This window comes from Mesoplodon densirostris, chromosome 14, assembly GCF_025265405.1.
Source record: "Mesoplodon densirostris isolate mMesDen1 chromosome 14, mMesDen1 primary haplotype, whole genome shotgun sequence".
NCBI classification, from domain to species: domain Eukaryota; kingdom Metazoa; phylum Chordata; class Mammalia; order Artiodactyla; family Ziphiidae; genus Mesoplodon; species Mesoplodon densirostris.
Window position 1 is genome coordinate 24,294,690 of NC_082674.1, and position 17,559 is coordinate 24,312,248.

Genomic DNA, 17,559 nt, shown 5'->3' on the forward strand with positions numbered 1-17,559 from the left:
TGGGGTTTAGGCATTGTACGCCCTTTTCAAACGATTATATTCAGAAATATTTGACCAATATTTTATCAACGAATACAAGTTTCTAAAAATATATTTTTAATAGCAAAAGATTGAAGGCAACCTCATGTCTGTTAGTAGAAAAAGTAATGTTTAATAAAAGATGAAGTCCTACTATAAAAAACTATGGAGACAAAGGTAAATTTGTAGATAAAAGATATATTTGACATGGAAGGATGGCCATAACATATTGAGTGAAAAAAGCAAATTGAGGAATAAGAGATGCACATTCTTTTCAGGAAGAATAGGAAAAAACACATGAAGCTGTAAGCAGAGGACAGTCTGTTATGAAATGAGACTGTATGACCTTCCTACAATGAACATGTGTTGATTTTGTAATTAAAACTAAGTAAAAACAAATGAATAATGAGAAAAAAAAACTTTTAAGAAGTTTAATATTTCCTCATCTCTTGGAAAACTCACTTATCAAAAGATAATCCAGGTTTTTATCTGCCCTGAATGAAAATACTGGTGAGTTTGGGGTTGGTGAGGAGTCAAATGCTACGATTTGCTCTGAAACCTCTATCCCACTAAAGACAGCTTTAAGCACCTTGCAGGTTAGTCTCAAATGTTAGTCTTTATTTTTTACCTGAGAAAGAGGCATCGTCAAACATTTCTACTTTATCGTCAAACATTTCTACTTTATCCATTAATCCAAAGACCATTAATGTAATTACCTGGGAAATTCTAATTTAATGAGACGCAAAATCTTCCATTTTAAGCGTTGATGAGGATTAAGGGAATAGCTACCCTTTTCAACAAACAAATCTCAGACTCTCTTGAGGCAAAAAAATCTTCATGTAGAAGGCTCTGAATTTTCTCATCTTTTTGATAAACACTTCCACTACCAAGAAAGAACTCAGGCAGTTGTAAATAAAGTTCGGCCACACCTGAAAAATCCTTTCTTTAGTTGTTCCCATATGCCCAGACTCAAAGGGTTTGGGGTTTGTAAATAAAAGTTGGCCTACCGTAAGGAGGGGCAAGAGTAAACAATCTCAAAGAAATTAATTACACGGTGCATTGAAACTATCCAGGCACGTGCTTTGCCCAGAAAAACTGTCTATTGTTGTCATCACTGGGCCTCAGGAAACTAGGCCCTAGCCAGCACCTGGCGACGCTGATGACGCGCATTGTCTCTCAGCTGCAACAATTAGAAAGGCCGGGCAGTCTCCTTTAAGAAGCTGACTCACGTGGACGCTGTGTTGTGTGCTCTCAGCTGGGAAGGGGGTGGATCTCAGGTCTCTCCACATTGGCTGCGTCTGGAGAGGGGGCAGAGTTAGCCTCTTTGATTGGCTTTCCGAGTCCCGGGCGTTGGGTCAGGGGCGGGGCGAGCTGGAGGGAGATTGCCCTGGGTCTGCGGCTTCTGGGAGGGGTGGGCCGCGACGCAAAGGGGAGCGGGAGTGGGGGAGGGTGAGCCAGAGAAGGGGCGGGGCCCAGCGGAAAGGGCAGGGTGCCGGGGAGAGGGCGGGGTCTAGAAATGATGAGCGTTCTGGGCCAACCAGAAGAGCCGACTGTTCGAAGGGCGGGGCTACGAGGGGTGATTGACGCTGAGGCCCAACCAGGGAGAGGCGGGGCCAAGGCCAGGGCCTGACTAAACCTGGAGACTCCGCTGGCTGAGGGGGCTTCATTTCAGCTGAGGACCAAAGAGCCGCTGGCGGCCGTGGATCTTACAGCCGCTCGGGGTGAGTGCGGCGGTCGGGGGCTGGATTCGGGGCCCCAGGGGGGCTGAGGCGCCCCTCCGGGTCAGCGGCTTCGAAACACTCGGGATCGGCCTGGGTCGGGGGGCCCAGGCAGGAAGTGCCTTTTCCTCCCCGCGCTCCCTCCGGGGTCCCAGCGCGGCCGACCCCCGCCCCTCTGGGCGGGCTCCGGTGCCGGGGCTGCGGGCTGACGAGCTGGCCTGTTTCCTCTTTGTGAGGCCCAGGCGCGGCGGCTGCCGTCAGCCCGCCCCCGCCGCGCAACCGGGGCAACCGGCGCAACCGCAACAGACGCGACCTCCATCTCGGCGCCCGCGCCCTCCCGCCCCGGCGCAGCCTGGAAGGCCCTGCACGTCGCGGCCGGGGCTTCCGGCGCCCCTCCGCGGGCAGTTTGGCCGGCGACCCCGTCGCCTGGGCTGCCCCGCCCCCATGGGCCGCGTCCCCGCCGCAGTGTCGGGGGCGCGCCCCGGACTCCGCGCCGCCGCGGTCTCCGCCGGGGCCTGCGCCCACGGCACCGAGGTGAAGTCCGAACTCCGCTCCGAGATGTGCGGCGTTAATAACGCCACGGCGTGGCCTGTCCTTCAAAAGGGCCACATCCCTTTTCGGCTGGCAGTGGCCATGGGCGGGGGTCGGCGTTGGCTTTTGTTTGCTGCCCCCCAAAGGCTGGATGCCCGCCACCCTGCCCTCCTGCACCCCAGGAGACCCCCGGGCCGAGGGAGGGGTACGCTTGACGGAGGGCGTGGCGCAACTGCTGGGCGGCCGTCGGGCGGCCGAGGCCACGGGGCCGCCCGCTCAGCTGTTTCCGGCCCGTGTTTGTTGTGCCTGAGGAGGCCCGGCCGCGCCGCGCTCGGGCCCCGGCCCCTCCCGATTGGCCCGCGGCGTCACGTGCCCGCAATCAGCTGGGGCCAGCCGGGGCTGCGGGGCGTGGGCTGCTGCGGCGGTGGTCACCGGCGCGGGGGGTCGCGCGGCCGCCTGCTGCCCCACGGCGAACAGCATCCTTGATTTCCTTGTCGGTGGGGCGTATGCGCGTCCTGGCCACCGCTTTATTCTGCACTCGTAGGTAGGACAATGAGTATTCCGGACAGTGGGAGTTGGAAAATTGGAATACTACACAGATCTGTTTAATCCCGACACCGATTAATCTCCTCTTGCGCGGAGAGTCTGGGAAGGTGTACAGCTCATTTATTTTTAAATTTTTTCTGTTTACAGAGCCCTGTTGGTAATCTGAGGATTTTTATTTCAGATCTCCTTGACAGATGGAAAACCAGAAGTAACCTCAGGCTAACCTTGTGTTTTGGGGAAATTAGACTTGCTGAAGTAACTGGGGGTAATAGGGTATTAGCTAGTCTTGCACAGTCGCGAATGCAGTGTTGCAGCTGTGTTCCAACAAAAGACGAACCAAAATGCATGAAGTGTGTCCAGGGTACATATTTGTGCCAGATGTGAAGTGTCTTGGTGGAATCTTCCCCTAAAAGTTTATTGCATACTCGCGCTATGTTAGGTAAGAAGGAAATTGCAAAGATTTTAAGATCTTTTCTCTAGAAACGCACAGTTTTTAGTAAAAAGGCATAGGCAAATGAAATTGGGTAACAGCACGCAGTTAAATATTAGTAAGTTATGAAATGATGTTGTAGGAGTTCAAAAATGGGGCAGTGAGAAGTAAGAGTGAAGCGTCCGAGTGGATTGATATTAATTAGACCTAGAAAATGAAGAGGCTTTGGGATGCTATTGGGCAAACAGAGGCCTAGGAGGAAAAAAAAGAGGCCCAGAGCCTTTATAGATAGTGAGAAGGTAGAGCTTGTGGAATTTGGCACACAAAGTATTTTCCACATATGCCATTATCTTTCTGGCTTTGTACTGGAATACCAGGTAAAATGTCATGCTCCTTGGAAAGGACCAATGTCTGCCTTTATCACATTCTCACCCAGCTCAGTGCCCAATACAGGCTTACTGTTTGGCTTTTTTTTTTCTTTTTTAAGTTTATTTCTGGCAGCCATCTTATCTATAGGAGAGGGTGTTGATGAAATGTGCTTAAGTAAGTTATTTAACTCTATACAGGGACACTAAATTGGATTTTAACGACATGTAAAATACATGTTGCTGCTTCTAAAATAATCTGGCTGGATCGGCTGGATCATTGAGGACCTTTCCCTAGACTTAGTTGCCTTTTCTTTTGCTCTATTTAAGTGGTAGGAAAGAAAAAAGTTTAGAAAATAAAAAAGGAAGGGAAATAAGGCCAAAATTAAGTCTAAAAACGAGATTAAATTAGCTGCTACCCTCCAAAAAAACAGTCCATGAGACATAAAGCTAATCCTAAATATCAAGATGTGAAGATAGTCCTACTAAGTATAATCCTGTCCAGATTATCACTTTAGGTTTCATAGTGCCTAAATGGCTATATAAACCAATATCAGTTTCTCTGATAATCCTGTGTAGTAATGTCTTGGTGGTGTAGGAACTGAACCTTAGCTGTGACATGAAACTTGCTACTTGACACCTGAATCAGGAAACCAGAGAGTTAAATTGTACTCCAGTCCATCCAATTAGAGGCTTTTTTGACTCATGGCATTGCATCACAGCAAATGAGAGATCTTGAATTTGTCTTGCCAAAAGCTGTTTTGGGGAGATGACCAACTCAGATTGTTTAGCTGACTCACTGAGTTACATGACTAGTCTTATTTTCTAGAGATGACTGAACAATAAGAATTATAGAAACATAGTGAACTTGGAAAACGTTTAACAACAGCAAAGGCATTATTTGCAGGGCAAGAACAAAAATATAAAACCTACTGTCAAATGAAGACCTGATTCCACAACCAGAATATCATTTGAAACAGCAAAGTAAACTGGTCAGGTATTGCAAGAGAGCAAGAGGAAAGCATAGCTTTCTTGTGTCACTGAAACCTTGGCTTGGTGAACATCTTGTAAAAAAAAAAAAATTGGAAAATTGGTTTTATGGATCAAATTCAATTTATCATTTTCTCTTGTAGGTTTTCAATAGAACTTCATCACAAATTGGTATGAAATAGTTGATGAGATAACAGTAGCGTTAGATGTTAATTATAGTAATCAACCCAGCACTGTTGAAAGTCCTTAGAGTTTTGTTCCTTCCCTTTTTGGAGAGGGAAGAGACTGAAAACCAGATATACAAGCTTGCTCCCGCATGTTTCCATTTTAGCCAAACCATTGCAAAACACAGCCTTTCCTGGAAGGGCAGATTCCTTTAACCCTTTCTGCACTAGGCTCCTGCACAGTCAGTTCCCTGCAGGAGAGAGTTTTTGTGTCTTGCATTTGCCCACCACCTCCTAGTGCAGTGGAAAAGCCCCTCTTACCTGTCCAATGATAGATAGAGTTGGGTGGAGTGTGTGTTTTGTGGTCTGCGGAAGTGCCCTGAGGAAATAATTCTTTTACAAAGGAAAAGTCTTATCTGTGGACTGGGTGTTTTCCCACCAGAGGGTTCTTAGAGATGCCTCCCTGGTATTTTTAGGGCTGGGAAGTGTGATTCCTCCTTCTGTGAATTCTAATTGCCAGGGTTGAGTCCGAACTGGATTATTAGTTACAGGGAGGGCAAGTGCCTATTTTAAGACCTAGAATTATGATACTGAGAATTTGAGGTGCTTCACAGGGTTTCTAACTTTCCTCCTGCATGTAATTTCTATCACCTGGTCACTTAGCTTTGCAGTGATTAACAGGAAATGAAGCCAGTTAATTATTATTGTTTGTTTCATATCCTTTCTGAGCTTTGCTTTCTTCATCTGTAATTGGAGGGGGAAGTTCAGGTGGAGAATGTTGAAGAAGATAATCTAATTTTACTAGATTTATCTTTATTTAGCATTTATTGTGTGCCAGGCACTGTTCTCAAAATGTATTATCGCCATTTAATTTCCACAACTCAGAGATGGGTACTGCTGTCACCGTTTTATAGATGAAGAAACTGAGGTGAGGATACCTTACCCAAAGTTTATGCAGCTTTTAAGCGGCAGAGCTGAGATTTGAACACCGAGTTCAAGTATTTGGGCTACATTGTTTAAATCCTAGGGGTGGAGAGAGAAGGAGGCAGCAGCTGGGTATACTATCTATTTTTATAATCTTTGTATTGTTGATCTTCAACATGCTGAATTTACTACAGAAAGTTAAGGACTTTAGTTAGAAAATCCATGAAGAAAAGGGGAGTGGGATTAAATTGATTTTGTTGGATACTCCTGTTGATCCTTAAACCTGAATGCCAGTCAAGTTTCCTTTTTTTCTGAGAAAGACTGCTTTCTAAATGAAAAACTCTTCTGCTCTCCAAACAGTTTTTTCAGCAAGGGTCAGCACACCTTCTGTCAAGGGCCAGATAGTGAATATTGTGAACTTTGCAGCCCATAAGGTTTAAGTAGCAAATACTCAAATTCTGCCATTGTAGTAAGAGAGCAGCTAAGTATAAACAAATGGGTATGGCTCTGTCCCAATAAAACTTTATTTATGGTCACTGAAATTTGAATTTCATGTAATTTTCATGTCACAAATATTCTTTCAGTGTTTTTTTCCCAACCATTTTAAAGTGTAAAAAGCATTCTTAGCTTGTGGGTCATACGAAAATAGGTGGTGAGCTGAATTTTGTCCGTAGGTCTTCGTTTGCTGACCCCTGCTTTTAAAGAATATATTCAGCAATGAACCAGACTAATGAACAGGATATTTGTTAGTGTGTATGTGTGTGTGGTGTGTATAAATCAGTACCAGTGGTGAACAAGTGGAATTTGAAATTAACACAGTACCATTTACATTAGCACGCCCGCCCCCCCCCAAAGAAATACTTAGGTACATATCTAACAATGTGTATACAATCTATATGAGGAAAAACACAAAACTCTGATGAATGAAATCAACAAGAACCAAATGAATGGAGAGAGATTCCGTGTTCATGGATAGGAAGACTCAATGTTGTCAAGATGCCAGTTCTTCTCAACTTGCTCTGTAGATTCAATGCAGTCTCAGTCGAAATTCGAACAAGTTATTTTGTGAATATTAACAAATTGTTTTTAAAGTTTCTATAAAGAGACAAAAGACCCAGAATAGCCAACACAGTATTGAAAGAGGAGAATAAAGTCAGAAAACTGACACTACCCAACTTCAAGACTTAATATATATCTACAGTAATCAAGACAGTATGGTATTGGTGAAAGAATAGACAAATAGATCAGTGGAATAGAATAGAGAGCCCAGAAATAGGTCCACATAAATGTGGTCAACTGATCTTTAACAGAGGACCAAAGGCAGTACAGTGGAGCAAAGATAATCTTAAATGTGCTGGAACAACTGGACATTCACATGCAAAAAATGAATCTAGACCTTACACCCCCACTCACAAAAATTAAAAGTGGATCACAGACCTAAATGTAAAATGCAAAACTATAGTACTCTTAGAAGATAATATAGGAGAAAATCTAGATGACCTTGAGTATGGCAATGACTTTTTAAATACAACACCAAAGGCATGACCCATGAAAATACATAATTGATAAGCTGGACTTCATTAATATGAAAAAGTCTGCTCTGTGAAAGACAATGTTAAGAGAATGAAAAGACAAGCCACAGACTGAAAGAAATTTGCAGAAGACATATCTGATAAAGGACTGTTACCCAAAATATACAAAGGACTCTTAAACTCAACAATAACAAAACAACCCAATTAAAAACTGGGCCAAGGGCTTCCCTGGTGGTGCAGTGGTTGAGAGTCTGCCTGCCGATGCAGGGGACATGGGTTCATGCCCCTGTCCAGGAAGATCCCACATGCCGCGGAGCGGCTGGTCCCATGAGCCATGGCCGCTGAGCCTGCATGTCCGGAGCCTGTGCTCTGCAACGGGAGAGGCCACAACAGTGAGAGGCCCGCATACAGGGAAAAAAAAAAAAAAAAAACTGGGCCAAGGACCTTAACAGATGCTTCACCAAAGAAGATACACAGATGGCAAGTAGCACATGAAAAGATGCTCCACATCATATGTCATCAGGGAAATGTAAATTAAAACAGTGAGATGCCACTACACACCTATTAGAATGGCCAAAATCCAGAATACTGACACCACCAAATGCTGGTGAGGTTGTAGAGCTCATTCATTCCTAGTGGGAATGCAAAATGGTACAGCCACTTTGGAAGACAGTATGGTGGTTTTTTAAAAAACGAAACATACCATATAATCCAGCAGTGACACTCTTCGGCGTTTACCCAATGGAAAACTTAGGTCCACACAAAAACCTGCATGGGGATATTTATAGCAGCTTTAGTCATAATTGTCAAAACTTTGAAGCAACCACAGTGTCCTTCAGTAGGTGAATGGTTAAATACACTGGTACATCCAGACAGTTGAATAGTATTCAACATTGAAAAGAAATGAGCCATCAAGCCATGGAAAGACTTGGAGGAACCTCAAATACATATTAGTAAGAAAAAGAAGCCAATCTGAAAAGGCTATATACTGTATGATTCCAACAGTATGACATTCTGGAAAAGGAAGAACTATGGAGAGAGTAAGAAGATCAGGGGTTGGTGGGGGAGGGAGGGATGAATAGAGCCCAGAGAATTTTTAAAGCAGTGATAACATAATGATGGATACATGCCATTATACATTGGTTTAAACCCATAAGATGTACAACACTGAGGGTGAGCCCTAATAAACTATGGACCTTGGGTGGTTATGATGTGTCATAGGTTCATCAGTTGTCACAAATGTACCACTCTGGTGAAGGATGTTGATAATGAGGGAGGGTATGCATTTGTGGGGGCAGGGAGCATGTGGAAAATCTGCCTTATTTTGCTGTGAACCTAAAACTGCTCTAAAATACTAAATCTCAAAAAACCTTTTTTTTTTTTTTTTTTCCCCCGATACGCGGGCCTCTCACCACTGTGGCCTCTCCCATTGCAGAGCACAGGCAGGCTCCGGACGCGCAGGCCCAGCGGGCATGGCTCACGGGCCCAGCCGCTCCGCGGCACGTGGGATCCTCCCGGACCGGGGCACGAACCCGCGTCCCCTGAATCGGCAGGCGGACTCTCAACCACTGTGCCACCAGGGAAGCCCAAAACCTTTTTTTAGAAAATTGTTTTATTGACCTGGACTCAAACTAGGAAATTATATAGTCCATAATGTCTTAATTTTTAAAATAATACATTCCTGGAGACTATCTTTCGTGGATTTCTGAAAGAGAAAAACCGTTTTTTCTCTTAGATTCTATAAATCCTATAAATTAAAAAAAAATCTGTAAAAAGTAAATGGTCTTAATGTATTGCTTCACTGGAGTCTCCTATTAAAATAGAAATTGAAAATTCTAGGTAGCTAAATGCTATTTATTGAAGAGGGAGGAAATTGAAATCAATTACTAAAATATCAACATATCATGTGTGAATTTCACTTATATTTTCAACCTGACACCTCACTGTTTCCAGTAATTTCAAATGAACTGATGTTAGGCTTCCAGTTAAACACTCAAATTTGATAATTTTCTTACTTCCACCTTTTAAGGGTTTTAATAACAGAGCAAAGAAAATCTAGTACCCAAGAGACCTTATTTATTAAATTATTTGGGGAATGGCACTTATAAAAATTAAGATTATTAGATTCTTTTTTGCTTGAAATGCTAAAAAGGAAGAGAGCGTCTTAAAGCTTTAATTAATGATGAGTTTGGTGCTAATTTTGGTTATAAACTTGAACTTCAACACTGATACCATAACACATTTTATTACTTAGGGACACAGTAAGTGCCCCCAGAATCAATACAGAGAACATTAGTCATCTGTGAAAGCAATTCATTCTTAAGATATTTTAGAGATATGTGACTGAAGATATTTGGTACTCTTCTAAATTCAAGCAAGGTGATTAGCATACCTGGGAAATAATTTAGATGTAAAAACAGAAGGTAGATCATTGGTTGCCTGTGGCTGGAGATTGACTGAAGAAGGGTTTGTGGGGATTTGGGGGAGGTGATGGAAGTATTCTAAAGCTAAAGGGTTTGTGGTGATGGTAGCACAGCTGTAAATTTACTAAAAGTCATTCATTTGTACACTTACAATGGCCAAATTTTATGTTACATAAATTATTCCTTTAAGAAGATTGTTTTTGAAGAATCAGCTATATTCTATCCTGTCAGATAAAAAGTTTCAAAGGTAGAGGAGTGGTCTACTTTCAAGCTCTTAGAAAGGGGTGGCTGAAGTCCATGTCTTTTGTAAGTAAGTAAGGCTGAAGTACCTTTTGTAGCACTATCTAATTTAGCATAAATGAAGTGGCACCTGTGAATGTATGTTGCATTTACTAATGCACACTCCCTGACCACAAGAGGTTTATCTAGAAGTGATGAGAATTTGAGCTAAGACATTGATGAGGGAGGGGGAGTAAAGACCTCAAAAAGTGATTGAGGAGGTATTGTCAATTTTGCAGTTTCTTAAAGAAGTTGCCAAGGTTTCTAGTTTAGGAGAGTGATTGGAGTTGCCATCAACAAAGTTAGGGAATATAGGAGGTTCAGCATGGAGACGGGAGGGGTGCATGATAAATCTGAGGGAGAAAGACTGAATCTGGCTGTTTCTTCTGATCACTAGAGAGTTAGTGGGGTGAAAAGAACTGGAGCAGAATTTAGTTCAGATCCCAGTTTGGCTGATTTCATAAAGTCACAGTCTTTATTTCTTCCTCTACAAAATTAGGATAATACATATCTACTTTAGAAATTGTCAAGATTAAATGTGATATGTAAAGTACCAAATGCAGTGTCCCATATACAGTGTAGACACTAAATTATTAAGTCTAAGGCAGAGTTCAATATATTGTCCAGGTCCAGAGAAACCTGATTCAGGTGTTATGTTTTAGCTTTTTAATGACCTTCCCCCTTCTGTAATGAAGTGGCAGTCTGCTTGACGTCAGTCCTCCCGAGTGTGCACAGGGGAAGTGAGCACTCCTAGCTCAGCGAAGCTAAAGCCTAACACCTGGGACCCAGTGGCCTGCAGAGGTTTTTCTACGTCCCAGAGACCTTCAACAGCAAGTGGTGTTTTGCTTGCTTCTGCTAGATTCCATGGCATTCTAGCTTATCTCTTTTGGCAAATAAGAACTACATTTTACAGTTTTATATACATATATAGAACTCTCCAAATGGCAACTGCAATTGGGAATAGTGATTCTGTACAGATATTTTTAGTCTTGGTAATGAGTCATGTAACTGAATCTGGTAAAAAAATAGCTGGGTAAAAGTTAAAAATAGTCTGAATTTGAAGCAGGGAAGAGAAGGCATGTTAAATCTATTTACCCCATTTAGAAATAGTTTGCCTGTATCCAGTAGCAAGCAGATGGCCACAGCTATGTTGTAATACTGAACCAAAGATTGAGATGTACGTGGAAGGTATAGGGAGAGTTCATTTTGAAGTTCTGAACATTTTTCTCAATAGTATTGTATATGTCACAGTCAATTCAAAAGTATCTAGTTATTCTTGCATTATGGTTGAAATAACTTACAAGATGAATATTGTATTTAAAAGTTTGAAGGAAAATTGGCTTGAAAGTAACAGTTCCCAGAAGCCCAAGCTGGAGGCTAAATTACTGCACAAATACTAATTTTCAGAGAAATATAGATTCTGAGGACTGTGTCTTCAGAGGTGAGACTATAAAACCCTGATGTTGATCCTTTCTGTAATTGACCGGTATTAAGAAGCATGACCAAAATCAACTACTCACAGGGTCGTTGAATGCTTAATTTATATCAAGAGTCATAAACTCAAATGTCTTAACAGGTGAAGTACTTTTGTGGCACAGAATGGACACAAAGCAAATGAAATGGCCTAGCTGGGGGAGTCACGGCCACCACTCAGCTCTAGCCAGTCGTTGCCCTATGAGAATATATTCCCTGTGTTGCCAGCTCTCCCCATTGTTTTTTTTTTTTTTTTGCTTTTTTTTTAAAAAAAGGCCCAATACAGGCTCTTAATGAAATCTCTCAAACTTTAAATGATTCTCAGAGGTTTTTTATTAAAAGTAAAAAACTGTGGGCCAGATTAAACATGTCCACTAATGTTTTGTGAGGGAAGGGTTGTTTTGTTCACTGCTGTATCGCTCTGCCACCAAATGAATTTAGCCAGCAGGCCTCTGATTTGCAACCTTTGACCTCTGCATAACAAATAATGTGTTCTTAGGCATCTGGGAAAAGTAATGCTGTTCTAGAGACTGAAACAATAGGCAGCAAGTCTTACCTTCTGTTGTCATTTTGCAGAAATATAATCAGCTAAATGCCATTTCTTAAGTCTTGTGTTTTTACACAGGGTTTACTCATTGACACTTTTGTTAGTGCACTGGCTTTCCTTTTACAAGCTATAAATTGTAATTATAGTCACTATTTGTTTTTCATTCTTTTTTTTTTTTTTTTTTTTTTTTTTTTTTTGCGGTACACAGGCCTCTCACTGTTGTGGCCTCTCCCGTTGCGGAGCACAGGCTCCGGACGTGCAGGCTCAGCGGCCATGGCTCACAGGCCTAGCCGCTCCGCGGCATGTGGGGTCTTCCCAGACCGGGGCACGAACCTGCGTCCCCTGCATCGGCAGGCGGACTCTCAACCACTGCGCCACCAGGGAAGCCCTGTTTTTCATTCTTTATTGAACTTCCATATCATAGTGTGTAATGGGAGTCATAATTATCTTTGTGACAATGACATTTCTGATGACATTAGAACTGCCTAATGGCTGAGGAAGTTGATAGATGTTAGAAGGAATGGAATTTTCTTTTTAATTTGTAACGGAATTTCCCCAAGTTTAAGACGACAGTGGATTACACATGGCTTCTAGATTTTTCTTTTCCATAGTGGTAGCTGTGTTAGTTCTGCGTGCCATTTTAAAGACATATAATGTTAAATATTTAAAACATAGGAGCTGATCACTACATGCAGGAATAAATGCTTTTTAAAATGAAAAGCTATAGTGTATTCTTGACTATGTCTAGATCTTAAAAATACTGTTTTAGGGGATTAATTGCAGTGAATTTAAGGAGTTGCATATATTAACTCTCCTAAGTTTTAAAATACTGGAGTGTGGTTATCCCTGTTTCAGAAGTTGGATTCAGAGATTTTTTTGCAGTGTTTCAGAACTTCTGTGATTTGTTGAATTGGAAGGATTTCTTAAAAATAGTAAGCTATATAACGACAGCTCATCTTTCCCTTCTTCTCTGTTCTTGTTTTCCTAGCCTTACACCAGCCTAGACCATCTTGTGTGTCCTCTTCTTGTGTTAGAGTAATGGAAAAATTTTGGCTTTGACTTGGGTGAGCCGTATTCCGGTCACAATTTTCTAGACTTGAAAGCTGTGTAACCTTTGACCAGTTAGTAACCTTGGGTAATCTTTGAAATGGGGGCGATAACTTCACAGAGTTGTCGTGATGATTTTGAAATAAGTAAAGCATCCTAGTACAGTGCTCCACAGATTCAAACTTAACTACTGTCAGTGCCATCACCCCTTCGTGGTTGTTGACGCACCTGATGACCAGAGAGCCAGGCCCCCCATGCTCTCGAACCAGACTACCCTCTTCTTGTTTTCTGATCGCCCCTTTTTCTACTTTTATCTGATCATCCCACTCTCGTCCCACAAGTCTTTTCTCAAATTACACATACTCAGAATGTATACTTAACCCTGTGCTAAACCTCTTTTCTCACGACTCTCTGCTTGTGCTTCTCATCATTCAGTTTGATATTCCACTGTCTTCCTGTTTTTTTTCATACCGATCAAAAGAGAAGTGATACCATTCTTTGGCCTTCCTAAGCATGTTTACTTCCTTGACTTATTGCTTCTAAAATGTTCTTAGTTTGGATATGACTATTTGTTTCCTCAGTGTGTGAACTTTGTATCCTTTTGTTCAGAGTCAGTTATTTCACGTATTTAGTACTATAAAGAGATCACATATGTGTATATAAATGGTTCTCTATGACACCACCAAGTAGATACTAGCAAATTTTTTCAAAAAATCATAATGTGTTTCTTGTCCTTCTCCATTTGCTCCTAGGTTTTTAGAACTTCAGCTATAAAAATGGGCAGGATTTTCCTTGATCATATTGGTGGTACCCGTCTGTTTTCCTGTGCAAACTGCGATACGATCCTGACCAACCGCTCAGAACTCATCTCCACTCGATTCACAGGCGCCACTGGCAGAGCATTTCTTTTTAACAAGGTTGGTGGGGAAAACCAGTTTCATTTCCTAAGTGGGTTCAGTGGATATATTTGATAGCAGTACCAGAATACCCCTCAGAGCATGGAGATGCCAGGAAGAGTCAGAATGAGAGCTGTGCTCTACAGAACTGATTGTTGAGAGTTTAAAGATTGTATTATAATAAGAAGGGTGGTCTCCGTTGCTTCAGAAATTCAGTGTAAGAATTTGGTAGTTACTTCACAGACTATTGAAGGGGCCAAGACACCCCCATATCACTGATTTATCCTTATAGGGAGGTAGCTGCATTAAACTGTCATAGTTTGACAGTGCAAGTGAATAAGGATCATCTAACCAACTTCCCTTGCTTTAATTTATGCCTACCAGTCATCCTTCTGATTATGATTTGGCTAAGAGGTTTGCTAACAGGAAGAGCACTTCCTGACTTAAACATTAATGTATAGTCTGCCTCCTTCTCTAATTTCTGGCTGGCTTTGAAATGGGTTGATGGGATTCTGCCTCCTGGAATCTAATGTGTACCAGCAAACTTGAATTTCCCAATACTTTACGCTAAGGAACAGAACTAGTCCAAGGTCCTGTTCTTAGAAGTTCAACTTAAACCTCTCCAGTGAACACTCCTCTGTTCCACTTAGAAACAAGTTTTTTCTCTCAAAGAATTGATAGCGTATATACCCCTTGGTCTTTATTTCAGTATAGAGCAGGGGTTGGCACACCATGGCAGGCCAGCTGCCTGTTTTTGTAAGTAAAGTTTAATGAAGCACAACCGTATTTATTCTTCTATTTATTATCTATGGTTGCTTTTGTGCTACAACAGCAGAGCTAAATAACTATAACAAAGACTATATAGCCCTCAAAGCCAAAAATATTTACTATCTGGCTCTTTACAGAAAAGTAAAGCGTAGATTATTGGGTGTTAAGAATCATTGGAAATTCTTCACAGATTCTCTGAACCCACTTGAAAACTATGTATTGCAATCTACCCCAGTCTCTTTGTAGATAAAATGTAATTTCAGAAACAAATCTGCCAAATTTCTTTTTATGGAGTACCTGTTGCGTACTAGGTTCTTTTGCATTGGTAGCCTTAGTTGTACTCATTGAGTGGTGAATTATAACAGTTGGACCCAGACCTACGTTTTATGACTCCAAGTTAAGGACTCTTCACTATAACACAGAAGTGTAACTAACGTGTATAATAGTGTGACTTAGACTAATACAATAATGCATGATTACATTAGATGTCCAGTTGAGTACAGATGCTTACCTATCCCAGCCGTTTGTAAAAATAGCTCTTGGGAAGTGTATTGCAGGTTTGACTAAAGTAACAACTGCTATTCGCTTTTCTGAAGTTGCTGTTCTTGCACCAACAAAAATATTGTGTACCATTTTTGGCAGATAACTTACATGGCTTTGCAATTTTGTTTTCACATGTTTCTTAGGTAGTTAACCTGCAGTACAGTGAAGTTCAAGACCGGGTCATGCTCACTGGCCGCCACATGGTTCGAGATGTGAGCTGCAAAAACTGCAATAGCAAACTGGGATGGATCTATGAGTTTGCCACTGAAGACAGCCAGCGTTATAAGGAAGGCCGTGTGATCCTAGAACGTGCGCTAGTTCGAGAAAGTGAGGGCTTTGAGGAGCACGTACCATCTGATAACTCTTGAAGAAAAAGAGATAAATCCATCTTTTTCCCAGGTCTTCTTCACTGAAAACAAAAATCTACTTACATACACTGTCACCTTAGCATCAGAGTCGGATTCATGAACTGTGGAACAAGAGGTTGTGAGAATCTATGATGGAACCTTTCTTTCCTTCTTTCTTTTTTTTTTTTTTTTTTTAATTTTCTATTTCCATCCAACAGCAGTGTGTAGAGAGAATATTATGCGGATGCCGTTAATTTTTTTCCCCCTATGTTTACATCTTGAGGCAGAATAGTCTATCTGCAGCTACATGGTGGGCTATGTGAGGAAAAATATCTGGGCCATTAGAGTGAAAAAGTGTTTTATGTAAATTTTGAAAGGAAAATGTGTCAAGAGCATGGTTCTTAAATTTATTTGGGCTTCATTTTAAAACTTTTTTTTAAACCCAGTTATTTCACTTGATTTGCTAGCTTCAGAGAAGAGATCCGAATTTGTGACCAGCGCTAAAGGTTCAGTGTTAGTATGGCTTGTGCTGGCCATTGTGCCATATTCTTGTTGGAGATGAACCGTAGCATCAGAGCCCATTCTTCCTTGTCAGTCTTGACCCAAAGATGTCACCATTCCTAGTTACTTGTCACCACATAATTGGTGTTGATTGGAAACTTTTCCTGATACGGGGCAGAACTGCTTGGTTGTCTTTTCCATGTAACTTAAGCATAGTAATATAAATAAAGTAATAGTTGGATGTTTTTGGTCCTGTGTTGCTTTTAAAATCACCTTTTAAAAGAGCAGAGTATTTGATAAGTAATTTTCATAGTAGTGTTTCTTTTCATCTCTTAAGCTAAATTGTGTATAAGATTCTACTTTGTTTAAATTAAAGCATACTGTTTAAATCCACAGTATTGCATTTAGAAAACAGTTGAACAGAATGTCAGTGTGCATTCATGCAGAAAGCATTTCATCTGCATCTGTTTTAAAGGGAGGGAAGTGAAGCAGCCTATCTAAAACTACCTTTTTGCAAAGTGTTTCAGCCTATCCTCAGTTTTGCATTGATTTTGACAAGTCTGTGGAGCCTGATAGTTACATCAAAGGACTAGATCTTCTAGCATTATTTTCTCAGATCTTCCCTCAGAAGTTTAGCTGTTGAAATTGAAACTCTACTTGGCCCCTTCAAATAGAAAGGGATCAAATTTGACTCAGGGGGTTATTTTAGCCCAAAATTTACAACATTATGAAGTATTAAAATGTAAGTGTTTCTCTATCCAAACTATTTCTAGATATTCTAGTATTTGTTTCTGGAATAAATGGCGTTAAAATTGGCTAAATACTTGAATGAATGGATGTTTGCTCAATTTCTAGGTCTTTGTCTAGAGATGAAATTTGCCTCAAATTAATTAGCAATATCTTTCTGTTATTGATATTAGAAGTGATTTCTGAGTGCAGTTAGGATTAAGTTTCTCTTATTTGCCTTTGGGCTCTTGGTTAGAGGCATAGGCCTCTGATTTGGTAGGTGTATAATATTGGATTTGAGATATGTGGACACAAATTCTTCTCTTTCCTTCACCATGGACTAAATCTTCAAGCATTGAGACACAACACTGATTCCCATTCATTTCCATACCAGCCTTTGATTATATGCAGATTCCTAGTAGCATGCCTTACCTATAGCACTATGTGCATTTGCTGTCACAATAAAGTATATTTTGTCTTGCATTGGTGCAAAACTGCTACTTATTTTCCACTGATCCTTGTCTAGTAATCATCTTAGTTTTTATCTATGAACACATACATCTTACCTTTGAGTAGCTATAGCTTTTTCAGTTGGCAGTGATAAAGTGACATTCTGGTTTAGGTAACTCTACCTAATTTCCACTTGGAGATACTGAATTTACAAATATTAACTTCTCTGAGATGACTCTTGCCTCAGACACTGACACCTATGATTCAGTATATATGAACAAATAAAATGTCATAGCACTAGGTTAACTTTTAGGTGGCTGCGCCAGGTACCATAGCAGCAA

General features: G+C 41.3%; 1 protein-coding gene across 1 annotated transcript; it reads left to right on the plus strand.

The window, feature by feature from the left end:
* Positions 1-1,620: 1,620 nt before the first annotated feature.
* On the plus strand, positions 1,621-17,249 carry YPEL5 (yippee like 5). Its single transcript, XM_060117221.1, has 3 exons — positions 1,621-1,739; positions 13,740-13,904; positions 15,338-17,249. Exons 2-3 carry the CDS (start codon positions 13,764-13,766, stop codon positions 15,560-15,562), a joined length of 366 nt encoding a protein of 121 aa, XP_059973204.1. The 5' UTR covers positions 1,621-1,739; positions 13,740-13,763; the 3' UTR covers positions 15,563-17,249.
* The last annotated feature ends 310 nt before the right edge of the window (positions 17,250-17,559 follow it).

Excerpts from the sequence above, each read along its gene's own strand:
- YPEL5 (XM_060117221.1), top strand. The coding sequence starts at position 13,764 with ATGGGCAGGATTTTCCTTGATCATATTGGTGGTACCCGTCTGTTTTCC. Across the intron at positions 13,905-15,337 it reads GAGCATTTCTTTTTAACAAG|GTAGTTAACCTGCAGTACAG; the intron begins GTTGGTGGGGAA and ends CATGTTTCTTAG.